Source organism: Phalacrocorax aristotelis, chromosome 1, assembly GCF_949628215.1.
Source record: "Phalacrocorax aristotelis chromosome 1, bGulAri2.1, whole genome shotgun sequence".
NCBI lineage: Eukaryota > Metazoa > Chordata > Aves > Suliformes > Phalacrocoracidae > Phalacrocorax > Phalacrocorax aristotelis.
The window spans coordinates 217,714,378-217,740,857 of NC_134276.1; the positions used below are offsets into that span (position 1 = coordinate 217,714,378).

Here is a 26,480-nt window from a genome sequence, read left to right on the forward strand (position 1 = left end):
TTAAAATATCTGTGTTTATTTAGTCTTTAGTTTATGTACTACCAGGAGGCTCTGGGGAACTCAGGGAAATGTTAGGTGCCATTTTTCAGAAAGAGCTAAAGCACAGACAGTGAAATGACTTGGCCGGAGCTACAGAGCTCTCCCACTTCTGGGATCCCTAAAGGCAATGCCACGCGTCCATTATAGATTTTACGACTCTGGGTTTTGTGCCATACTGCTTGGAGAGGCTTTATTTATTTTTAAATAACTTTTTTAAACAAGCACAAACACTGTGAAGACTTCTACAGCCCATAATTCTGTTTTTCTTTTTTAGATTTCTGTAGATAGATCAGAATAGACCATCCAAAGTATGTCAGACCGAAGGCCTTTCCTCAGAGAGAGAGAGCAGAGATGGGCAGGGGTCAGAGGTGAGTTTATGGGTTGGTTTGTGGGGGATGGTTTTGTCCTTTAAAAGAAAAACAGCAAAGGAAGCATTTAAATTAAGGCGCAGGAAGAAAAAGGCTTAAGTAATTGTACATGCTTTAAAGTTGCTCTGGTTTATTATGAACAAAAGCATATTTATAAAGGTGAGCGGGTTTACTAAGGCTATTTCTTTGAAAAACACCTTTTACAAACCACATTAAGGAAACATTCTCAGTATAATTCCACAGCAATAAGCACAAATCCTGTCACAACATATACTTATGGTTTTATCACTCATGTGCTTGATATATTGATAACAGCGTGGCCTAAGTGCTTGCCTGCACTATATGAACACATGCTTCTTTGACAAAAGCCAAAATCCTGGTTTCATTGCCGGGGGCGGGGGAGGTTAGACCCAGGATTCCCTGTGCTGGACTGATAAAACTTTGTAGAGAAAGATTATAGTTTGCAGGCTCTGGCATAATACTTTTGAAACTACTGTGAAGCCCAGCCTGCCTTTTCAGTGCGGCCCTCGGGCAGGGCCGTTGGGCGAGGAGAAGGTACCGTCACCCCTGCACAGTACCAAGGGCTGAGATTAATTCAGCGGGTCAGTCCACAGCTCCAACCAGACACAAGGGCTTCCAGCCTGCCTTCAGCTGCCATCCTCATGCCACGCAGCTTTACCCAAGTGTAGAGTTTGTATGGACGTTACAGAAAGTTTACAGCTCGATATGCTATTCATTCTGAAAGCTAAGGACCACAGTGTCTGCTTTTTGCCTCATATGGTGGCAGTAAATTGCTACCAAAGCACTTTTCCTCCCTGCTTTAAGACTTAGCACATTCCTCCAAATAACCAAAATACAGTGTAAAAATTAGGTTATTTAATGTGGCATTTACTGTCTCCTGCAGGGTTACAAGGGCTGAAGAGTAATGAAGAAAGCTATCTGGAAACCTAACATTGCAGTAATTATCCTTCAAAAACAATCAGGTAGAGAGGAATGGGGCAACCAACCTCCTGAACAGCTCTAAACTCTGCACAGCGTACCGATCATTATACTCTAATACAAATGGTGAGTGAAAGGAGTGATGGAGGAAAACGGAGCAGTGAAAAGGTAATGGATTGCTGTCCCTGGTGAACGATGCATAAACTGCCAGTTGTGGAAGCAACCCTCTGTTAAGTCGGGTTGTGTAATCCCAGCAGCAGCAATGCCAGCCCAGGGACAAGAGGTAATGTCCTCTCCTTTGGCCAAGTCAGCCTGTCACCTCTGATGGAGGCTGTCACAGACAGTGCCATGTATTTCTTATTTTCAGCTTCATTAGGAAAGCAGGGCAGCTTGTTCATGGCAGTAGGGCATTTGAAGCACATTATCAGGCAGCCATAACTGAGTAAATGAAAACAAATTAGGCACAGCGCGAGGCATTCGGGAGAGATGAAAACCTTTCACGGTTGAGATACTCTTACAACAAACTTACATGCATGAACCAAGCTAAGAGACAGACCTGGACTCTGAGCTCTCGTACATGGTGTCAACCTGCAGCAAAGACCAGATAACCTCACTCTTGACACTGCCACTAGTGTGACACTGGAACCTGCTCCGTGGCCTCTCTGCAGGTCTGTTGATACTGTATGGTCTCCAAGAAGTCCCAGGAAAGGGATGACCTCCAAAAAGTCAGCAGTTGCATACCCAGGGGTGTCTGGGTAGATACAGAGAGGCTTGGTCTCTTTGGAAAGACTGTAATTTTTTTCCAGCCGTGCTTATGAACACCCACGTCCAAAATAATCTTCCTTTCCTCACCCTGTAGCACCTTGAGTCCTTATTGAGGTGGGAGGGGGGGCAGGTGAAGGTGTCGCACTCACTGGTAGTGCAGCAGCTCCTCCCAGCGAATGGGCTGGGAAAACACCTCCCGCTCCAGCCAGAGTTCATAGGAGTAGTGGAAGTCCTCGGGGAGCTCCAGCCGCTGTCCCAGCACGCTCTGCAGGCAGTTGTCCACCGGCGCAAACTCCGAGTCTTGAGGTTTGTCGTATCTCCGGCTGTTGAAGGCTTCGATATTGGCTCTCAGGGTGCATTCTTCAGCCTGGAAATCCCATGGTCTGGCATCGATATCTACATCAAAGAAGAAACAAGCTGAAGTATTGTGGAAAAAATAACTCTGATAAGGTTTGGGCAAAAGGAAGGATGAAGATTTTACAGCAACAACGGGCCTGAATTGACCAGAGTATTAGCCAGTCAGTTATTCCTAATCAATTCCCATTACGTCTGTATTTTAATTTAAGGTATTTAAATGACATGTATTCAAATAACCTGTAAATTAAGCAGAGTAGAAGACTTCCTATAGAAATGCCATTATTTTGCTCTGTAGTGTGCTTAAAGGACTCTCTAAAATTACCAAGCTCCTGCTTTTTTCAAAAAGGCCCCACCACTTTTACTGAAAACCTCCACAGATGTCCAAAGCAGAGATCAAGATTTAATGCATGAAGCTAAAAACTGGTGAGCTTATTACGAGCTACTTAAAACAAAGGTGGTTTTTTTTAATTTGGACAAGTTTAATTACTAATGATGTTGAAAATCTAATAACTGGCTGTAATAAACATGATATTTTAAACATGCAACGTGAAAAAAAATGGTATTTTGAAAGTTGGTCCTTATGAGCTCTAGATCTATATGAAGTAGTCATTTGATCCATAAAGGTTCAGTAAATTTGTTGGCAAAGCTCAGCAGTGGTCAAGGGAGGGAAAGGTCTGCGCTGAGTATCAACGCAGATATACAAAGATAAAAATAAACTCTCCAGGAAAAACCCTTCCAGATTGTGTCCCTGAAAGCCAAGTGCTTCCCTGGCAAACTGTCCGGGTCGAGATGCAGTCTCTGCTAAGTAGTGAATTGTGCAGTCGAGTGTTGTGTTGCCAATTAACTCATTTGGGGGACACACACTCACCAATTTATCCTTTGCAGCTGTCTTAAAAGTGCATTATTCTCACTACTGCCACGTAAATTCAGTTGTTACGGCAAACCCTTGCCCCAGGGCAGGTGACTTAGGTAGTGGTCTTCTCCTGCCGTTTTAGAGCACGTAGTGCTCAAGCTATTTAGGTCACCCAAGGCAGGCAGTATCCCATAGCCGTATCCCCTTAGTGGCATAAAGAAGCCTTGCTGCCATATTCAATCCCAGAGGGAACAATCAGCATGCTGAGAAAGGCAGCAATGGGATAGAAATCCTGTAAAACAAAGGAAGTCCCCAGTCTTCCAGCCTTCCTGCTCTTTGGGTTTTTTTGGGGGGAACTCCACTAACCCTAAAGTGAAATTAAAAATAGCAGGTCTAGTTTTTGGTTCTTCTGAGTTAATGTCATAGTGCTATAATGGCTATCAAAAGCATAACAAGTCTTCAAAAAAAGCATTATATCTTTTACAGTTGAAGTTGAACACCCTGATGAAATTGTAACTCCTTTCTCCCTTGTGAAAAGGTTACGATGTTAGGCTTTTACTTAGAATCATAGAATCATTAAGTTTGGAAAAGACCTCTAGGATCATCAAGTCCAACCATCAACCCAACACTACTATGTCTCCTTAACTTCTTGCCGTGTTATCTTTTGAAACAGGAATGCTACCCAGTTTTTGTACTTAATCCTCATTAAGAAGATACATGCAGAGCAAAAATTTAGGACTGTGTTAATAAGGCAAAAAGATATTTTAATACTTTCTAGTCCTAGGCTTAGGTCAGTCGTTGCAGCAACTGGGTGTTCTTACAAGGGAATAAGAGTATGAGGACTGATGCATCCCATGGATGAATATGTGAGCAACATCAGGAAATTCATGACATGCCTCAAAAAACCCACAGATTTAGACGACACGAGAGCTGTTTAATGGATCAGCACATCTAGTCTGTGCTTCAGCTTAAGGATTCAGAGTATCCATGCTGCTGGCTTGTAACCGCTGTCATTTCTCAGGTGTGAGCTGCAGAGCTATCGGTCAGATTTTCACTCCACAGCCGTCCTGAGCACACAGATTTGGTGTGGATATAGGACAGCTTAGTGGCAAAAGTGATTTGGGAACGCAAAAGTGCAGGCCTGGGCTTGGTGGAAACTCATGTCTTGGAGACCTCAGCTGACCATGTCCCACGCTGGTCTGATTGTTCCCACCTTTCCTCATGCAATCAGTTTGTTCCCTCCTGAACAGAGCCTTAAAGCTTCTGAAAAAAACCTCAATACTGACCCAAATGAGTTTATAGGATCCTAACAGGTCAGAGGGCAAAACCCCCTGCATGCCGATTTCAGCTGCGCATGTGGAGAGGATCCCTCCCTGGTGCGACTCACCGTTGCCATAAGCCCAGTCATCGTTCATGCGGTGCCGCACCTTCTGGTAAATGGCAGACATGGTTTTCATGTTGCTCTTTCTCCACTGGCGCCCCAGGTATTTGGTCTGGATTTTCAACAGTTTGAGGACATATAGCTGCATCATGGCCTGCTTCACCTTCAGAGCTCGTTTCAGTATTGGGGCCGACTTAAAGACAACCAGCATCTGCCAAGGAATCAACACAAATTAACACAATGTGTTCAAGAAAGCAACACTGTCTGTGCAGCTTTGGGCACTAACACCTGGGCCACGTACAGTACAAACCCCAAGAACAGGGGTGTTCAACATAACCAACGCTTGCTGCAGGGGGCTTGAGGGTCATTGAAATAAGTATTGTTTGCTGAAGAAAAACATTTTCTGCATTTGAGGCTCAATCGGTGAAAGAAAAACGGCCATCTTATGAAGCCCCAGCGCTGCCAGGAGAAACTCTTAGCAGGAAGGCTGGGTTGAAGCCGTGCAGGGAAGAGCTAGGGACACGCTTGAGGTGCAATGCTGGCAGACCATGACAGGTCTTGGGGAGACGGGACATGGTCTTACCATTGTTCTTGAGTGCTTCCACTTGGTCAGCTTGTTGAGGATCCTCAGCAAGTTAATGCAGGAGAATAAATTTCTCCAGCAGAACTGGTTGTTGTCTCCAGCTTCCTGCAAAGCAGAGAAGGAAAAGCATAACCCTAATGGCAACGTTCAACAGCACCGCCACAGAGATATCCCTGTGCAGAAAGGCTTTATTTTTACTATCTGCACAAGTCTTATTTCCAATGGAGAGTGACCAGCGGAGCTACCTTCTCACTTGGGTTGTGATTTGCTGCTGTGACACCAACAGATTCTGGGGAAAACCATTCTGAAAGACTCAGATGTAATCAGTGTTTTAATCTGCATTTAGGCTTAGAGTAAGAGCTAAGATAAATCACATTATTCTGTCATGGGAAATATATATTGTGGTAGGTTTGTGTTCGTTGTTTACAGTCAGACAGCAAATTACAGCCTAGCGATCACCATGGCTTAGAAAACAGGTTTTGTTAATTATATAAACTAATTCATAAATTACTGCATGCTTAGAGGACATATCACAGACAAATAAAAGGAAATCACATAACAACAGAGGATGACAAACAGCAGTGTTTGTGTCAGGAGGACGAGACTTTTCTGTAACAAAGATCCCCTCCAGTTTAAGTGCAGCTGAATCGTTATTTTAAGTATTAGCTAAATGTAAGCACCCCCAGCTCCGCTTTGCAAAAATATTGCCTGTGGCACATTTGAGCAGTAATTCCACCACTACAGTAACTTGCTTTATGTTTGAACAGCACCGAGCACAGCAGAAGTGTCCCACGAATAACCTATTTGGGGATGAGAGTGGACACAGGCGCTGCTTAATTTACAAGCTACTTCCTGCAAGCTACAGCCCTAGCAACTCATGGCAAAAACGGCAGCCTGGTGCACGATCCAGGTTCTGGGCATCCTCGGGAGGAGTTTGGGGACGACCCCAGGGACCCCCTTCTGTCAGAGTGTCTAATCCAGCTTTGAAACTAGATTTACCCAAGAAAAGCCTGCCAGCAGAATATCTTTGTTCTTAAAAGCAAGCACCAAACCTATCATTTCAGTAAGCTGGTAAAATGCTATTGTATGTATGATTTTTAAAGGCCAACGAGAAAGTGCTTCTGACTGATTTTATTTAATTCTGGGATTTGGGAGAAGCCACTCTGAGTGAATGCACTTTTCTGCCAGCAGAGGCTACGTCCGTGCCGGAGGCTCCTGCGCACACAGCAGAGCGCAGAGGCGGGATGTCACCGAGGCGCTCGCGGACGCTGTGTGCAGCTCGGGGGGTACCAGCTCAGGAGCAGGGTCCGTGCTGTTTCGTATCAGTGCCCAGTCCTGATCTGCTCCCTCTGCACCAAGTCGTTTTCCCAAAAACTCCCCAGGAGAATCAGCTAGTACCAGTTCCATAGCCAGCTGGATTTATTTTTGTCACCAATCTCTTGTTGTCTCTATAGCTTCAAGCAAGTGAGAATCTTTCCATGAGATTTACGGCTGGAGGGAACAGGCTAAACAGACTTTAATCCCCCTTTTACACCCATCTCCTGTTACCCTCTCCATGGCACCACGACATGGGGAGCTGGAGGGGAGCAACAGCCCCGTGACAGGAGAGGGGAGATGGGGACCGGCAAGGAATCGAAGAGCCTGTCCCACAACAGGGTGGGTGAAGCCCCTGCTACCTTGCCAGGACTGCAGCCGCTCCTGATTTACACCACGTGGGGACAGCCACTACCCCTCTGCCAAAGGGTCCCTCCTCTGGAGATGGTGCCTCTGAGCTCGTCCCAGTTTTCCATGGAAGTAAACCAAACACACACCCTCCTGCGTTCAACCCACTGAAAGCACAATCATCTGTTATATCTGCTGAGAAATGTGTTACGGCTGGGATGTTAAAATCAGTGCATTGGAGTATTGGGGAAAAAAAAGCTAAAACGATGCATAAAACGTTGGCTGAAGAAACAAATGCATACAAAAACATATGCCTCTGATGCACCAGGGCATTGTTAATTCCTATACAAATCCTTACATTCATGGGTATCCTCCCAAAGACAAACACACACGGTAAAATTCAAGTTGGTTTCTGCATATTTTCTAATTAAATTAGTCTCCCGTGAGGCTGACATCCGCGTCTGCTGGAGGAAAGTGATAAGGCACTGTCATTTAATGCAACAGCTCCCAAACTGGGGAGCAGACCCTACTGGGAAAGGGTAACTGGGAATATTTTCCCTAAAAAAGTTAAGTCTTCTCCTACAGCCGTAAAGCTTAGCGTGAGCGTAAGGATTAGCACGAGCCATCGGAGCGCTCAGCAACGTGTCGCTAGATGTCCCCACCGGGCCAGGATACGGTCAGTGGGAGCCTGGCAGGGCTGGACAGGCACCGAGCCTGGCCAGGCCACCCAGCCCTCAGCAAGTAGCCCACGGACCAGCGCAAAACAGGGCACTGATCCCGTTGATAAGGAGGGAGGCAATCTCCAGGAGCTGTCACCCTGAGCAGGCACCCGAAAGGAGGCAAGAAGCGCTGGCGGAAAGGCACGTGGGACAGCGGTGGAGGGCTGAGCCAGCACACCGGCCACACGTGACGATCCCACACGTGCTCCACAGCAGGTTTTTATACAAATTTGAGCTGGCATAATCAACTCAGGGCAGGAATTTGCACATTAGAAATGCCATGGCTACAGATCCAATAAAACCAGTTTGGCTGTCCTGGCTGACCACAGCCTTAGAGGGATTTGTGAGAAACTTTGGCTCATAGAAACTAGGGAAAAATCTTTCACTTTGTTTTCATGATTTTAATCTTTACACAGCTAAGGAAAACAACACAGGCTTAAGATTTTAGCAGCCAGACAACATGAGATCATCCCTGCCCGGACTGGTTTTGGTCAGGCTCCTTCTTAATGACCCCTGCATCATTTAGGGTCTCCCTTCCTTCTGATCCCCCTCCCTGTCAACCCCAAAGCTTGTCCCTGCTCTGCGCCCTGCCCGAGTCCAACCTACGCTGCATTTTCAATTATTGCAGTTAGGAACCCGCCAGCATTAATGTCTCATCTGGAGTCCGTATATTCACACAGCCCATCGTGCTGGCCGGTTTCCATAATACTTAGGGCTCCTCTCCATAGGGAATTTGGTTCATTCCGTAATCTACTGGCATTTTACGAAACACAAGTGCTCAGAGCAATTTAAACCTGGGAGGCAACAGCCTCTGGGCAAATAATTTTTAAAAGTAGGCTCTCTCGCTTGGAGAAGTGAAAGGGAAAACTCTAAACTGAACTATTTTTATGGGGTGCACAAGGCCAGCAGTGCCTCCTCCCCACTGCTCCATAGCTGATAGCGAGTCAGGATAACGACAGGAGGAATTTTCAAGTCTGGAGGGGAAGAAAAAAGTCGAATTTTGGAAAGGTTGGGGGTACAGAAAAAGAAGACAGAAAAAAGAAAACAAAAAACCTTCCTCACCCTCTCGCATACAGCAATACTGGTTACAAGGACCCTTTCTGTTCTGCTTACCAGGCTTTCTGCAGTGAGCTCGGGCAAATCATAGACCGTACAATGTGGATAATCCAGGACAGAGATGCTGTGGAAGACAGGAAAGAAAGGACTTGTTAAGAACCAGGTCAATATGAAAGCAACTTTTTAAAATGATCTACATGATTATGCCCAGCAATCTGTAACGTCTTCCTTCCCTGTGCCTGGGGTTCGAATTGCAATGGCCGCGCTGCCTTATGCAGCTAGTAGTTTGTATGGGTGGCAATCCCAACTCCAGCGAGCCACGTTGGGCACGTGAGCCAGCCCGCAGCCGGTGCCGCGTGGACGTGCCTCCCTCCTGCATTTCCAACTGCACAGACGGCATCCAAATGGGCTCCCAGCCTCACCACCGCTGCCTCACGTCTCAGCTTAATGGAGCACGTCGATTCCTCTTGGCTCCAAAGCGCATCCTGAGTACGTTAATAAGGACTCGAAGGATTTCGATCCATTAAGACATGACAGATTAGTTATTCATATGCATATTTTAAAAAAGGAAAAAAAAAACTCAAACAGATCTGAGGTTAAAATGGAGATGTCTGTTTACCATCAAAAAAATTCACAATGAGGGCATCAGGTGTTTTGAAGACCTCCAGGCCTACCGCCTTTGTAAAAGTAGCCAATAAAAAGAAAAAAAAGAAAAGCATGTACGTGTATAAATATACAATGTATGTATACAGACACTCTCTCTAATGCTACCTGTGCCCTGAGACGTGCACCAATCTAAAACGAAGCGTGCGCTATCACACTGCTCCAGTTCTTGTGTTCCCTCTTTTTCTTCTTTTTTGTTTTTAAATCCAGCAGCTGAGCAACAAGCTGACCTGTAACAATCACTGAGTCGGAGGCAATGCAGGATGAGACCCAAGGTCAGGAGATCCCCTAAAACAGGCTTTGTTTACAGTGTTTGGCCCAGGAAGGGCTTCTCTGACCACAAGGACAGATGCTCCTCGCTGGCTCCTACCCATCATAACCCTAAAACTGGAAGTGCAGTTACAAGCAAGAGAGCTCAGAGGGAGCCAGCTCGGGACCAGGAGCCCCACAGCTCATTTGCCCCAAGTCATCATTGTCCTGACATCACTTCCAATGCTTCCCGCTGCAGCATCACTGGACTTGGGTCCCTACATCTAAACACGACGCAATCCCACAATCCTTTTTGCAGGGCAGTGCCCGATGTTGTTCACCACTGTCTGACAAACACGTACTCCGGGCTGGGCAGAACACCCAGCTGCAAACCCCACCTCATTTCACAGGAGGGCATCCTGCCTGTGAAACCTCCATCAGAAAGCAGAGGAGGGAGCTAAGTGCTCTTGGGCTACGTTTCCTCCTCCCTTCTGTGACTTTAAAGCATAGGACCAAAAGTGGAAATGTTTATCAGTGAGAGAATTAATATATTACTTTATATTTTTCCATGCATGCCTTCTCACACAATCACAACCATAGCATGCAGGAGACAGACCAGCCTATGCACGCAGCTGAAGAGCAACAAAAAGAGCATCAAAACGCAAGGAAAAGGATCTTTTCAGCATTCCAACAGCAACATCCCCTGCAGCACTCCCTTCCGAGTGGGGAAATCCTACTCAGTCCTATGGAGTTGTGAAAGAGCTGAGCTCTTTCAGTTCTTGCGCTGATTTGCACTAGTCCAGCCAGTCCCTGTACAGACTCGAAACGGGGATAGTGTCTTTCTCAAGTCAGAAGTAAAAGGCAGTCACAACTATGCAAAACCTCAAGAAGTCAGGAAAGCTGAATTATAGCTATAAAAAGTGGAAAAGACCTAGAAGACTCTACCCCATGTAGCCTTTTGGAAGCTGTGGCCCACAGATGGCACTGGACTGCTTTCCAGGAGCCCACGTAAAGATGAAAACAAGCCAACTGTCAGCAAAGGAGATGGGTCTACGTGTATTTTAGTAGTCCAGTGAGAGACTGGTAACTCCCCATCCAGTCTTCCTCATTAAGCAGAAGGGATCTGCTCCCCTCCAGTGGATTCCTGCAATGGAGAACACACTGCCCCAAAGCCATGCTTGGGACCAGAGGTCACTTGGTCCCACCATGTGTTCCTCATGCACAAAGCCTCCCTTCTCCATCGCCTCTCTCTCTTCCCCAGAATTGGCTGTACCTGTTTTTGGCAGTGATATAAGACATGATGTTTTGGTTGAAGAACTTCAGGATCAGCGGGATGCAGTTGGCAAACACCAAATGTTGGGACACGTACTCAAACTGAGGAAGAGAAGTGAAATGGGTCAACGTTAGCTGGAACAACTGGGAGCATCACCTGGGAATGGACACCCATTTCCAGCCAAAAGCGAAGCAGTCTTGATGGTTTGCTCTAGACACCTCGCAGACCATCTTCCCTTTGTGGAAGTCTGCTGTATAAAGCTCACATCATATACAGCAACTCCCACCAGCTGGAAAACTTGCCATAGAGCGCACACAGACATTTTATGGCAGTACTTTGGGAACAGTTGCACCTAATGACTGCAGTGTAGCTTTGCAAGATAAAATTCTGTGGCAAAACAGTATATGGGAAAGGGGGAAGGAGGACATGTACCTATTACATGAGAAAATACAATAATTCCTATTGCTGTCACAGGCTAACCCCAGCCCCCCTTCAAATTTTTACTGAGAAAAGTACCCTTACCTTCATAAATGCTTTTAATTTTTCTTTCCCTCTAAATGTTAAATGGTCTGAGTATGTACGGCTGCATAATACAACAAATCTCTACTGTCCTCTGAAGAGACAGACGCAAATAGCTGCAATGTCATATCCTATCCCATCCTATCCTACCCACGCCTCTCACTAACCTGCAGTCAACATCCCAAAGAGTGAAGAAACATGTTGTTCCTACATGTCTCATCTCAGCCTGGTACAAGCTGTTGACACTCGCTATGCCACTGACGACACACCGCCGCCGTTATTTGTGTGTGAGTAACTGGCAGTCACCGCTAGCCGGGATCCGAGATGCTCTCACTGCTTTGAAACGCAGCTGCCAGCCACTAGTATGTTATACAGGATCGGATCAAAGATAATGCTGACTTGCTGAACTGCAATAATTTGATGGCATTTCTCTGTTGGCATAAGAAACACCAAACCTTGACAGAACCAAGACAAAAACCCCCATGATCTCTGTTGGCGTGCAGGTCCGTGCAGTTGCTGCCTCACTGATGTGGCAGCTGCAGAGCACAGGGTGACCCCCAGTAGAGCCCGGATCAGCCACGCTCTCCGCTACCCCTGTCACTGCTGGAAGCACCAGCCCAGCCCTCACAGAGGTTTTTGGTGTGGTCCTTGAGACCAGCTTTGGCACTGAAAGAAATTATGATGGCTCACCCAAATTCAGGCACAAAAGCAGAATCGGGGGGGGGTGGGGGGGGAACCTCACAGCTTTCTCCAGACTTAGCACCAGACTGCAAGGGTCCTCCTGCCATAGAGGAAGAAATAAGGAGAGCTGTTTTGGTGTTGAAGTGAGAAAAATTAGTGAAGGGACACAGGGGGACCCAGAACAAATGTAGGATTGTAAAAATGTGGGGTTTTGTTTAATTTTATCCAATCCAATATATGGATTTATATTTATCTTCAGATAAATATCAGTGGGCTTTGTAATATAGATGGATTTGTACCATGCTGAAACCTTGAAAAGAAAAAACAAAAATAGAAAACACTAATTGCAGAATGGGTGGAGAACTGGGCCCAGGCCACAACTCGAATCAGTCCTCCATCTGTATTTAATCTAGGAATGCACTCACATGGGTGCAGTTCGATTGGTGCCATGCAGATGAAACACAAACCAGATTGCATCTAGGACCCAGACCTCCAGGCTCTGTTGAAACTGGAGCCCCAAGAACTTGATCCTGCTGAGGGATAGAGGACCAGATTACTTGACCTCGTGAGGTCCTACCCAGCACTATTTCTGGTCATTGGAGATGAGACAGAGCAAAAGAGGATCTTGTCTAACCCCCATCCCTTTCCCCCTTCTGCCAGGGAGACTCATGATATCTCCTACGCTTTAACCTGATCAGCCACAGTATGAATTTTTCCAGAAGTCTGAAAACTCCTTCTACATGAGTGGAAACAATCCTGTTGAAACACAGAGCTATACTGCAGACAGGTTAGCATTGCCTGAGTAACCCTATAGCAATCCTGGCCCGGGGCTAGGGTCCACTGCTACAGAAAAGCGATCTGCAGCTCCTCATGGAAATCCTTCCTGGAGAGATCTTAGAAGAGGCTCTATCAGGACACACCAGCTTCAAGACCAGCTTGGCAACGGGCCCTTCTCTACACTCACCTGGTAGATGTGATTCAGCTTGAGGTGCTTGAGGAGCAGCAGCAGCAAAGCCGAGATGCTCTTCACAATGATCTCTTTGTGTCTGTTCACATCAATCCCCAGTTTCATGCTCTGAAGAACAGTGATGCTGGGTTGGAGGGAAAGAAGGCAACAGCACATTGAGTATGGGAGGAAGAAGGACTAAGGGACTGTTGAGTTCTTGTTCATCTGGACAGGCTCTACAGAAACAGAGACCTTTGCTTCCCTCTGGGACTTCCATTTCCATCCCCTCCTGTCTGGTGACACCAAAGTGCATTCAAAAAAAAACAACCCAAAAAAAAAAGCTGATTGCTGTCTGCCAGCAACCCTGGGGGAGCAGTATGAAGGACACCTACCATATGCTCCCATATCTTTATGATTGGTGTCAATTAGCATGATTTTATGATTTGTGTCACTCAGCTATCAGAGCACAGCGGCTGCCAACTGTGCTCGAATTGTTATGCTCTTGAAAAACTGGCATTCTCATCCTTGGCTTTCACCCCTCTGCCCTGACTTGCAGTAGCTTGCACCTATCCAAAGAGACATCCCCAAATGTGGAGCCCCCAAACTTATCAGCAAACCCCAGCTCTCCTGCTCAGTCCAAGACATTGTGGCAAAGCTGGGATGGCTGGTGGCTGCCTCCTCAAGGACTTACGGCATCTCTTCAGGCAACACGTCTGCCAGGATGTTGATGGAGTCGGTCTTGGCTTTAGAGGTGGGTGCTGCAGCAAGGAGGATCTTCAGCAAAGCTATCTGCAGAGGAGGACAGGCATGGAGGGATGCTCCCAGGAAGGGGTATCCCTTCCTTCTCCTTCACTTGCTGAAACTAAACAACTTCAAGCCAACTCTATAGGGTTTCACCATCCCAAGCTCTGCTCACTGTAATGGACTGACTATGACAAGGCTCAACCTCTCCTTTTATACCCTGAACAGACAGACCAAATGTGGGGACCATGGCAGCTGTTTTAGTCTTAACTTAAGGCATCATAGGCCAATAGGATGCTGGGTTGCATCAAAAAGGGCATCACCAGCAGAAATAAAGAAGTCATTATCCCGCTCTACTCAGCGCTTGTCAGGCCACACCTGGAGCACTGTGTGCAGTTCTGGTCCCTGCTATACAAAAAGGATGTGGACAGGCTGGAAGGGGTCCAGAGAAGGGCCACCAAGGTGATAAAGGACTGGGAAGCTGCCATACGAGGATAGGCTGGGAGAGCTGGGTTTGTTCAGCCTTGAGAAAAGGAGGCTCAGACGGGATCTCATCACCATGTACCAGCACTTAAGGGGAGCTACAAAGAAGATGGAGACGCCCTTTTTACACAGAGCCCCGTGGAGAGGACAAGGGGGGGATGGACACAAGTTGCTCTTGGGGAGATTCCGATTGGACACCAGAGGGAAATTTTTCACAGTGAGGACAGTCACCACTGGAATAATCTCCCCAGGGAAGGGGTTGGCTCGGCCACGTTGGACACCTTCAAGAGTGATCTGGACAGGGTGCTGGGCCATCTTGTCTAGACTGGGCTCTTCCTAGAAAGGTTGGACTAGATGATCCCTGGGGTCCCTTCCAGCCTGGGATTCTGGGATTCCGTGATCATGAGCACCTGAGCTCTAGTAGTATGTATAAAATAACGCAAGGGACACCTGGAGTTAATGCATTTAAAGCTGTGTTTGTATCTCCCTACGGACAGAGTGCACGTGACCCAATTACCATCTCAGAATCATAGAATCACAGAATGGTTTGGGTTGGAAGGGATCTTAAAGATCATCTAGTTCCAACCCCCCTGCCTTGGGCAGGGACACCTTCCACTAGACCAGGCTGCTCAAAGCCCTGTCTAACCTGGGAATGTAGCTGAATTTCAGGACATGCATTGTATTCCTCTGGGAATCTCTTGGGGCCATGGGAAGGCTGCAAGGGCTGCCCATGTAAGGAAGGTCATAACCTACAGACTCTCCAGAGTTTGAATTATTGTTGAGAGCACAGCCAGCTTGGCAGAGACTTGAAGGCATTACCACCTTGTTTGCTGAGCCACGTACAGCACAATGATGGTTTAGTTTGGTTCCTGGCCCAGCAAGCCATCACGCTCGGAGATCAGTGTAATACCATAATGGAAAGTTAATCTCAGCAAGAAGGACAACAGCTCAAGGGACCAGTGAAGTCCATAGGTTGCTTCTTGAAGTAAGAAGTGAAGGTACCTCCACCAGCATGCAACAACTTGATGGTAAATACTACAGCTCACGCGGCTCGAGAGACGACACGGGGCCATCCCCGACTGGTGTCCCTCAGTGTCCAGAGGGCAGGAGCCAGTTCTGAGCTGCCACCCACGTGGAGGACTTTGTTCCCAATCCTCAGCACACATCCTATTTTCTAACCACTGACCTGTCTCCAACCATTTGCCTGTGTCCCTGGGTATCTACACCCCTTGCTCCTCTGAACCCCTCCTGTTGGACTGTACTTTCCACCCAACTCTGCTCTGGATTCCCACCAAAATCTCACTGTTCAAGTCCTGAACACGCCCCAGCAGCCCTGTGCTGAGCTCTGCAGCTCACAGATTAGCACCATTCCCCACTCAAAAGCTCTTCTTTACTTTTAAGAAACACAAGCTTACCATATACTGGGGGAGGTTGTACAACATTGCTCGATACAAGATCTCACAAGGGGTTTCTTGGACTTCTTCTTCCCCCTAGCACAGGAAAACATTAGAAAGAAGGGAAAAACTAAGTACTTCTAGTCTACACACTTGAGATATGTCAGTCACGCCCAGTAAAACCCAGCTTGAGGGCTTATTGGTGGACATAACTGCATGCTGACTGCAGGAGCCTCCAGGCCTTTCTCCACTGCTACATTTGGTCAAGATAGGGATTTCTAGAAAAAAGAGCATCCAAGGTGTGTCCTAAAGCTCATGCAGAATGTATGAATTTCTATGACACCTTGGAAATCTTCCACACATCTGTCTAGTAATGGGGAGCAGCAGCTTCTTACCAGAGACATGGGGCACTTCTCCAGCTCCTCCTCGTTCTTGATCTGGATGTCTGAGATGGAAACGTACTTGTGCTGGCAAAATACACAGACAGAGGCAGAGCAATATCACAACTGAAGGATGAAACAGTCAGCAATGACAACACTTGCTGATTTCAGTAATATCCGAGTTAGGTGTATAGGTTGCAGCAGATACATGGAGAATTCATCTTTGTGTGGGACATCCCTCTGCCCCTGAAGCCCCTCACACATCACTCCCTTGATTGCTTCCATCCAATCTGTCTAGGATCTCTCTGTAAGTAAATGGAAAGGGACAAGCGCCTCCAAAAGGCAATCGAGACCTCAGATAGGGTCAGTTGACCTCTAGAGGTGTTTTACTCCACATGCAGAGCACTGCAGGAGCCAAGGCTGGCCATGCTTCCCTCTGTGAACAGCACAGGTCTGGGCGTGTATGTCCAAGCCCAACTCTGGAAGTCTGTCACCGTCAAAGCACGATGTGGCAAATGCTCACCAGGATGCAGCAATGTTACACCTCGGAAAATGGAAAGTCTGAGTGCTGGACAATCTACTTGGAATTGCAGTGAGGACTCAGTTTTCCATTTTTTTGCCCCAATTCCTGCAAGAAGCTCCAAAAGCTTGTCCTGTGACAACTAACAAGAAGGGATCCTCTTACTCCCTCCAGTAACTGTGTTTCAGCCAGAGGTTAGACATGAGGAGCCCACACTGCATGTGGTGGATATCCAGCCACTCTCAAGCTGTTCAAACCTTGACTGGATTCACCACGTTGCCTTCCTAAGGCAGAGAGCGCAAGAGCTCAGACCGAACGTGCTGCTGAAGAGGAGCAGAAGACTAAATTCATGTGAAACATTGACTGTGGGCTGAGACCATACATCTGAGGAACTTGAAACTCGTTTTAAGTACTGTGTCACAAAATTTATGTGTGTGAGACTTGATCCCCCTGCACTCTCCCTATGGCCCTGGTGATCTGAGCCAGTGATTTCCCTACTTCCATGAGATCCCCATGGGTCCGATCCCACCTCAGAGCATATGCTGAGTGCCAGGGAGCAAAAATAGCATGGGATGAGGTTAGACAAGCTGACTGCCACTCAGCAAGGCTTTACGGGCTGCTTCACCCAAGTGCCGAGCATGGAGCCACCATCCTACCTGCTTCAGTGTCTTCACGCTTTCATGGATAGGCCGTGGTAGCCCTATCAGGGTTTCAGTGTCTCTGTAGGGAATGAAGGAAGGTAAGTATGAGGCTGGGAAGAAGATCTGGGTTTAACACTTCCATGTCATACAAGGTAAAAGAGGGAGCCTATAGTCTACTGAGCACATCCCAGATGGGTCAGGAATTGGGAGAGGTGTTGGCATGAGCTACCCACCCTCCCACCTCCTCCCAAGCAAATCCTGCACAAGAGAGGGACAACACTGGGGTGAAGAACTGGTGTGAAATCAGGTCTCTGCATGGACCCAGCACTACACCTAAAAATTAATATACCTGCAGGATGACTCTGCACCTGCTTCTTGATTTATTCACAAACTGGGTAATTTGCTGTAGATACCAGATTGTCCCAATTCCCTCCTGCATTAAACTGCTCTCTGGCTTGGGCCAGGGGTCACTTATTCTGGGCTAGGTCTGATTTTTAATAGAAAGAGGTCCTTGGAGACCAGCATCTCCAAGAAATTGTTTTTATAACACTGAGTGCACTGCTGCAGCCCCAGTGAAATCCAGCTGCGCCGCATCGTCCCGAGATTGCCCTCCACTGGCGGAGTTTAGAAAACCTAAGCTCTGTGGACCCCTCCCACCAGTTAAATTGCACCGATAGGAGCTATGAGGCAGGCTTTGTTGGATCTACACATGTAACACTCACTGTCCCAGCGTGAAGCCGATGAATTTGTTCCTGCTTGCTTCCAGAAAGTGCTCGATGTCCTTCTGTCTGATGGAGCAGCAGAGAAACAAAAACAAGAAGGTTGGAAAATAGACGTATACCAGATCACAGCCTACGTTGCTCAGAAGTGACAGCAGTGTGGGACCAGCAAGAACCTTTGAGCTTTCCAGGATTGATTTCTAGAGGTCTTAATAGCAGCAGGCTAGAGCCACCATTGCTCTCGCTGGTTGGGAGCAACGCGAACCAAAGCCATTTGTATTTTCTGTGCAGCTCCATGGGAGCGTGCAACTAAATGGAGAGGAATGCTCCATGACCAGCATCTTTTTATGCACCTTCTGTGCACCTAGAACATGCATCTTCAAGCAGCATCTGCTCGCTTTGTGCGAACAAATGTTGTCTCCGCAGTCTGGCAGAGCACGTGCTGCTTCGAGAGAGCAAGCTGACATCTTGTCCACCTTGGGCGTCTTTCACAAGAACTGGTCAGGGTCTCAGCACTACAAGTAGGACATGAACCATGAGCCAAGGCTCTCACAGGCAGCAAGAAACCCAGCTGGATTTCCAGGCACCAGCCAAGAAAAACAACGGTCATTTGAGTTCAAAGCTGAGCGCATTAAGTTACATGGAGTACCACAGCACTGCATGCGTGGAGACCCATGTGGGAAACCAGTTCTTGCTCTGTCCCTGCGAGGAGTGCTCTGGATAGACACACTTAACCCTGTCACTGCTCCCACATCAAACAGATGAATTTGCTCCCATATTTTAGGATACTGGATTAAATCAGGCTTCGGATCAACAGCAAAAAAGTTCACAAGGGTTAGAGGGAAAAGGGCAGAGGTTTTCACCCTCTTTTCCTAATGCTCCCCCATATCATGTGTAGCAGAACTGATCTTAGGAAGGGAAGGCACCAAATTCTTTATCGTGAGACGGTTTTCTCTGATTTTTCACCTTAGAGCAAGGCCACTCAAGAAGGCTTCATCCGGCAACACAAGAGTCCCACTCAACAAGCAAGATGCAACGTCATTAACCTTTCCCAAGATGATTAGTCTACGACCTTGTCCTGCTGAGATCCATTGGTGCCAGTTGGGAAAGCTGACCCTGCTCCCACAGCGCTCCAGCACAAGCCACCTTCCCAGTACAACCTGGCATGTCAAAAATGGGATTGCCACTTATCGGCCAAGCTTGGCCACGCTTGGTTTGTAAAGCCTGGGGAAGAGCTTAGCTAAACTCAGTCCAGAAAGGACCAACTAAGACAAAAAAAGAAGAGGAGTCACTTCAGTTCAACTTGCCAGAGGCCAACAAATTTGCCACAGACTGACGCTCAGCCTGCAATGAACTCCAGGAGAGGTAGGACTGGGGAGGATGGCAATGACACCAGACGGTTTTACCTGACTTTGGGGGCCCAGGGGAGCCCTTTGGGGAAGGACACCCTTTCAATAGGTGGGCGCTGAGCAGGCATCGCAGGGATAATCGCATCCCGCTCCATCAGGTCCAGTTCTCCCTCGATCCCACTGTCCACATCATCGTTCTCCTCTTCGTCGACTCCTGCTTCATCATTCTTGAAGGGGTCTCTCTCGTTGTAGATATCCAAACTGTCTTGCTTCACCAGGGGCTGCAGCGGAAGGAGAAATTCAAGTAAATTCCATTGATTTTATTTCCCTCCCAGCTGCTGGCACCAGACCTCTCCATCCTGGAAGGATCAAGCTCCCAGATGTTCCTCAGGTAAAGATTTCCCTCCTAGCTGTTGCCACAAAAGCCTGGTCAAGGAATAACCTCCTCTGTACCTCTAACCTTGCTGTTCTAGGAGATGTGACCCCATTTTCCATCTTAAATCTGGAGCTACCATCTGACACCTCTCCCCTAGCAAAAGGGGTGCTTTCATCCTCGGATCATAACACAGCAACTCCAAGAGTGGAGCTAAAAAAAGATGAGCTTGCTGCAAGCAGTTTGCTCTTCGGTGCTTATCAGCCCTTTGCCATAGGGTCAGGATGTCCTCTTGCTTCCTCTGGATCAAACACATCATGGGACTGGTCTGCCACAACTGAAATTGCTGGATTAAATACTGGAAATGAGCTGGCAATGTGCACTCAGCCCAAAAGGCCAGCTGTACCCTGGGCTGCATCCCCAGCAGCGCGGGCAGCAGGGCGAGGGAGGGGGTCCTGCCCCTCTGCCCCGCTCTGTGAGACCCCCCTGCAGCGCCGCCTCCAGCTCGGGGCTCCTCAGCACGGGACAGACACGGGGCTGTTGGAGCGGGGCCAGAGGGGGCACAGAAATGCTCCGAGGGCTGGAGCCCCTCTGCTGCGAGGCCGGGCTGGGAGAGCTGGGGTTGTGCAGCCTGGGGAAGAGAAGGCTGCGGGGAGACCTTATTGCGGCCCCCCAGGGCTTAAAGGGGGGCTGTGGGAAGGGTGGGGGTGACCTCTTTAGCAAGATCTGCTGTGACAGGACAAGGGACAATGGTTTTAAACTAAAGGAGGGGAGATTTAGACTGGATATAAGGAAGAATTTTTTATAATGAGGGTGGTGAAACGCTGGCCCAGGTTGCCCAGAGAGGTGGTCGATGTCCCATCCCTGGGGACATCCCAGGCCAGGCTGGACGGGGCTCTGAGCGACCTGGTCTGGTTGAAGATGTCCCTGCTCACTGCAGGGGGTTGGACGAGATGGCCTCTAAAGGTCCCTTCCAACCCAAACCATTCTGTGATTCTATAATAAACAGGGGCTCATATTATTGCAGAATTAACCTCAAAACCATCTTATGCATTGCTGGTGATGTAAGTGAGCCAGTTTCAATTTTGCTGGCACTCCTGGAAAACACAGGAGCACTTTGAGGGAAAGGAAAACATGCTCCCAAGCACAGGCTGGCTCCTTGAACGGGTGATGGTCCCCATTGGAAAAGCATCTCGGGTTGTGCACCGGGAGGATGTGCCCACTCTTACCCTCCGGCTGCGGTGACCACGCTTCTGCTGCTGCTGCTCCATGAGCTCGATGGAGTAGGTGGGAGGCGAAGCGGCACGCATGCTGCGCATCACCTGAATGCTGTCCTCCGGCAAGGGTGGCAGCCCCAGCTCCTCCCGCTTCCTCACCTTCATTGCCTGCAGGGCTTCAAATCCACCCAGCGTGAACTAGAGATCAACAAGAGAGGTGAGAAAGCGGGAGCAGACACCTCACCTGGCCTGCATGGCTCTTCTGGGTTTCCAGGCCATCAAACTGGAGAGTTGAGGATGAAGACACCACATCACTGCTTTGTTCTCCAGACCTCCCCACCACCCCATGTCTCAGCTCACCCTCATCCCAGAAGAAACTATTTGCCTTGCGTCAGCTTCCTGTGCCCTCCTAAATAACCTTGTTATGGTTGGACTGAATAGTGGGGAACATCTAGGCTGCATCAGCACTATTCCCAAAATGATCAGTTTCTGGAAAAAGGAAGGCTTTGCACCCACCAGAAGCACCTTCCAGAGCAGGAGCAGGACCTTCTTCATGGGGAAGTGTGGAGCGTGGCCACTGCAGAACTTGGTCACCATTGTGAAAAGCAGAAGAGCAAACGGCTCTTCATTGTGCACAGGGAAACCTGGCAGAGAGAGGGACCAGGAGCAGGTTCAGAGCAGATCCCCCATCCCTGAGGTCTCCAGCATGACAAAGGGACTTTGTTAGGGCACAATGAACTTTGTGGCTCACTCAGCTCCATCCTGAAGGTCTCCTGGCAGGTTTTCCACTCGGGGGGATCTGCCTCCTGCTCCACACGGATGTTTTCCACCATCAGATACATGACACTGAGCAGCACCCTGCCAGGACAGCATAGCAGGCAGGTGACACTGCCAGCCAGAGGCCACTTTGTCCCCAGAAGCTGTCCCACAGCCTCCACCCAACGTGCTAGTGCGGGGCTGAGAGGGGCTACCTGAGCTCCGTGCTGTCGGCCAACGAGATGGCCGGCTTCCTCAGGGCACTGCTGCAGGCCTGGCTGTTGCTGCGGGGAAGGGGACGAGCTCAGCGCCGGCCACCGGGCACAGGCTGCTCCTCGCCCCGACCCACAGCCTATGTCAGAAGCACCGCGCTGGGGGATGTGCCGTGGCTGCGGCACCTCCCTGGTCCTCAGTGAGGAAGAGGAGAAAGGAGAAAGAAGGCAGCGAGAAGAATGGGCAGAAATAAGATGAAGGAGGGTGAGGAGGATGGGGAGAAAGAAGATGAAGAGGGCAAGGAAGACTGAAGAAGAGGGCGAGAAGAAAGAATAAGATGAAGAAGAGGACATGGAGGGCGAGAGCAGTGCGGATCCTCTCACTCAATCTCCATGTTGAGGAGCTCCAGGAAGGCGGTGAAGGTTCCCAGCCGGTACAGGAGGAAGCTGTTGTGTCGAGACCAATGGAGGACATCACCTTCATTATCGCAGTCTCCAAAGACCCCTGAAGAGGCCCAAAGGCAGGCACCGGTTAGGGGGGAGCTGCCTTTGAACCCCTGGAGCACACGGGACCATCCTGGGAAGGAGCGTCACTGCACCGACCTGGCACAACCCCATGAGAAGGTTTCTCCCAAGCCCCCATGCTGAAGCCAGCGAAGGCAGCGGATATGTGGCCGCATCCAGACACAGGGGACGTGGTCCTTACCCTGTGCCAGGTAGAGGATGGCCCGTGCTACTTTGAGCCGCTTTTCCCTGTTGACCACCTCCAGCCCATCCAGCAGGTGCATGACGTAGGCCTTCTGCTGAGCCCCATCCAGCTCCAGCCACCTCCTGCCCTGCACTGGGAAGGGGACATGACAACCAGCGGGGTGCCTCCCTGGGGGTCCCGCTCTCCCCCGGCGGGGCTGCCCCGAGACCTGGGGTGCTGAGCCCAGAGCTGATACCTTGAGCGTGAAAATCCTCCTCGAAGCATCTCCTGTTGGTGCTGAGCTCAGGCTCCTCGGTGTAGCTGTACAACTCTGATGGAGAAAGGGGTCAGCAGGGACCCGGAGGAGTTTTACCCTCCTCTTCATTGCCAAATGCCTTGTGGGACTCTGAAGCATCCCTACACACCCGAGGAGACATGGGCAGAGACCTAAACTTATCCCTGAGCTCTTCTGCAGCTCCAAGGGGCGTCTTGGAGCCACCCAGTGCTACCAAATTCATCATTTTCATCCCCGTGTTCGGGCTGGGCTGTTCCCACGCTCCTGCCCACAGCGGCAGCGCTCGAGCTGCCTTCGCAATTTCAAAGGGGATTTTGGGGGAGAATTTTCTGTCTCAGTTAAGCCAGTTTGCAAAGTGAGGGACTGCAGGAGCACCTAGGCAAGACCTGCATGGATTTCACACCCAGCGGCTCGGATATTTTGGGACCTGCAAAGAGGATTTGAAGGGACATGGTGTTGTGCCTATTCCTGTGTAATTCCTACCGTTTCCTATAGAATTCCTATAGGTCCTACGATGCTGAACAGCACCGTGGGGGACTGAAACAGTCCTGCAAGGGAGGAGGAAGGATCCCTCAAAGAAAAAATATGCTTTAGCCAGGCCAGCTTGTGCAGCTGAGACACACAGAGCTAAAAATAACCCCTTTGCTGGTCGAGATACACTCAGGACCCCGAGGGTTACAGGGCAGAAGCAGCCGGAGTTGGAAGATACGGGATGAGGACTCGACCCATCGTGACAGCCATGATGAAGGGTGACACTTCCCACCCTGAGCTGTGCCACTGGGCATGCCGCCCGTCCTCCCACCCCTGCATGCCTGTCATCATGTCCCGGATAATTCAGAGCGCAGGGTAATCCCCGTGCCCCTATTGCTCATCCCCAGGGAGCAAGCAGCTCTCTATTAATAAATCCCTCTTGCTCTATTACCGCAAGGATGATACCACTGGATATCCATCCCCCATCCTGCTCGCCCGCCTCCCCGAGGGACCTTTTCTTTCTCCCTCCCCAGCGGACACCTATTAATAGCAACACAGCACCCAAAAGCCGGTTCACCTGCTAACTCAGCGCCATGGCCATCGGCATCCCTGTATTCAAACTCCAGGTTGGGGCAATCCACTGAGCCCTGCGGAGAGTGATTGGGGTTAGCAGCGGGGCTGGCGCATCCCCACGGGTATTTTGGGAGGCGGGAAGGCTGCCAGAGCTCTCAGCCTTTGCATTAAAGCTCCTCCAGCCGCTGGAGCAGCAACTTGTGCATGGATGGTCTTGACGTGGGTCTCCAGGGCTTCAGCAGGACATCCGTGTGAGGCTACTTAAAATACAGTGCAAATTTGGAAGGCGAGTATAAAAATAGCAATTCTCAAGTCCCAGGGAAAACAGAGGCAGAACTCAAAGTGCCGCTGAGTATTTGATGCATTTCAGAGCCCCACGTATGCTTAAAAACAGAGTCTGGGGCTGGTTTGAAGCAAAGATCCCTGAGAGGATGCAAAACCTCCTCATGCTCCATCCTCAGCATCCCAGATCCGACAGCTTTTGGGGCTGGGCTTTGCGCTTTTGAAGCCCGTAGGGTTGTGGCTCTCCCTCTTCCTCCCCTGCGGATGAGGAACTGGAGCATGAAACTTCACCGGAGAATTACAGCAGGGCAGGGAGCGGGCGGCCACGGCCAGACGACCCAAGGCCGGCATCGTGCCGCCGTGCCCCGGGGAGGGAACACATGAATGGGTAATCAACTAAATTAACATAATTTCTCATTCTGAGTCCCAGCAGCCCTTCTCGGCAGCCGGGCTGGAACTGATGCACATCGTCACGATTAATATTGATGACCCTGGAGGACACACGGCTCCGGGCTGAGCCCGACTTGCTCAGAAATGCTGGTTTCTCACCCAATTTTTGCAGCCTAGCTGGCAGGGCAGTTTGGGGAGCTAAAGCCGACGAGGAATTCGGTGAAGCGCATGCGGCGCTAATCCGCTTTGCGAGGCAGAGCCAGAGGAGAAAAGCAAACCCCCCAAAGCCGGGCAGAGCGCGGGGCCATGACTTGGGCACCGTTCTCCAGGGAGGAGGGACCCTTTTTTGGGTCAGCCGACCCCAGAGTGCCCCTCGACCTGCAGCTCCTCGGCAGGGAAACAAGGTCTTCCTGCTCACGGGTGTTCCTCGGTGGCTTTATGGTGGCCGGGAACATCAGTCCTGGGCCAGATCCTGGTGACCAGAGCCCAGTCCTGCTTTCCCAGCCCTGCACCCACGAAACCGGACGGGGCAGAGCAGTGGCGCTGACGCAGCCCAGGGCGGGTTTAGTGGTTACATTATTTGGGCATAAGGGGTGAAGGCTGGTGGAGGGGTCTGTGGACCCCAGACCCTGGTGAGTGGGGGGGTAAGAGGGTGCTTGGAGGGTGTGGGGGAGCCCGGGGCCCAGCTGGGACCCCAAAAGCCATCTCCCAGGAGCGGGATGGAGGGGTGCCAGTGCCGAGGGCTGCCTCCCTGGCGACCTCCACTGCGGAGCGGACACCCTTCACCCCCGCAGGACCCCCAAAACCCCCCAGGCTGGCTTGGGGGGGGGGGGGCAGCCCCAGGACAACCCCCCCCGCCCAAATCCCGATCCGGCACCCTCCAACCGCGGCTCCGCAGGACCCCCTACCCCCGGGGCAGGGACCCCCCTCCCCATTTGGTGTTCCCCCCCACCCCGAGCAGCGCCCAGAGGGAACCCACGGGGAGGGGGGGGAGTGTGGCACTGCTGCCCCCCGCCCTTACCTCGGACTCCTTCCGCTGGGTCCTGAATTGCTCCCGGCTCTTGGGCTGGGCCTGGGGCTGGGGCTGGGGCTGGGCCTGGGGCTGGGCTGGCCGAGCCCTACCCGGGGCCGCGGCTGGGGCTGGGGCTGGGGCTGGGGCTGGGGCCGGGGTCGGCGCCGCGCCGCCCGCCGCCTCCATGCCCGGCGCCCCTCCGCACACGTGGGGGCCGGACCCTGAGCCCCGCCCTGGACCCGCCCCCACCGCCTCCATTGGTCCGCCGCTCCCTGGGGGCGGGGACAAAGGACACTCCCCCGTTCTGCCATTGGGCGGGGGGCGGAGCTAGAATGGGCTTTGGGGAGGGGCGTCCCCGGGGTCGAGGGGGTACTCGGGGGTGATGGGGCGCAGGGACGGGGGGTTTGGGGTAACCCAGGGGGTGTCGGGGGTCTTGGTGGGGGGGTGCAGGGGCGTGGGGGCACGGGAGCCCTGGGGTGGGGGGTGCTGGGAACAGGGGGTGCTGGGGGGATTAGGGTGCACCTGGAGGTGATGGGTTTTGGTGGGGGCGTGGGATGCCCCAGGAGTGACGCGGTGTCCCTGGGGGTGCTGGGAGCAAGAAATGCTGGGGGGGGCGGGAGTGTTATGGGGTGCCCCTAGGGATGCCCCTGGGGGTGCTGGAGGGGGGTGGGTTTATGGGGTGTTCCTGAGGGTTATTGGGTGTCCCTGGGGGTGCTGGCAACAGGGGTGCCCCTGGGGGGGGGGTTATGGGATGTCCCTGGGGGTGCTGTGGAGAATATGGGCTATCCCTGGGAGTGACTGGTTGAGGGGAGTGGGGGGTGCTGGCAGCACTAGGAGGTGCCTGTGGGGCTAATGGGGGTGCGGGGGGGAGGGTGGCCATGGGGGTAACGGGGTGCTGGGTCCCGCTGGCACCTGGGTGGCTGCAGCTGCC

The 26,480-nt window shown here is 50.5% G+C and overlaps 1 protein-coding gene across 2 annotated transcripts; it reads right to left on the bottom strand.

Annotated features, from left to right (window-relative positions):
• Positions 1-521: 521 nt before the first annotated feature.
• Positions 522-25,787, bottom strand: STRIP2 (striatin interacting protein 2). 2 transcript variants are annotated; one of them, XM_075081753.1, is made up of 21 exons: positions 25,559-25,787; positions 23,870-23,939; positions 22,783-22,857; positions 22,545-22,679; positions 22,223-22,343; positions 21,842-21,910; positions 21,622-21,728; positions 21,387-21,514; positions 20,883-21,068; positions 19,338-19,561; positions 17,935-18,000; positions 17,228-17,291; positions 16,067-16,138; positions 15,693-15,767; positions 13,745-13,842; positions 13,072-13,198; positions 10,908-11,008; positions 8,780-8,846; positions 5,286-5,390; positions 4,709-4,913; positions 522-2,507 (listed from the first exon to the last, which is right to left on the bottom strand). In XM_075081753.1, exons 1-21 carry the CDS (start codon positions 25,733-25,735, stop codon positions 2,257-2,259), a joined length of 2,523 nt encoding a protein of 840 aa, XP_074937854.1. In that variant the 5' UTR covers positions 25,736-25,787; the 3' UTR covers positions 522-2,256. The 2 variants fall into 2 exon arrangements, with proteins under 2 accessions (XP_074937854.1, XP_074937853.1); XM_075081752.1 differs by having other exon boundaries at positions 8,729-8,846.
• Between the last annotated feature and the right edge of the window lie 693 nt (positions 25,788-26,480).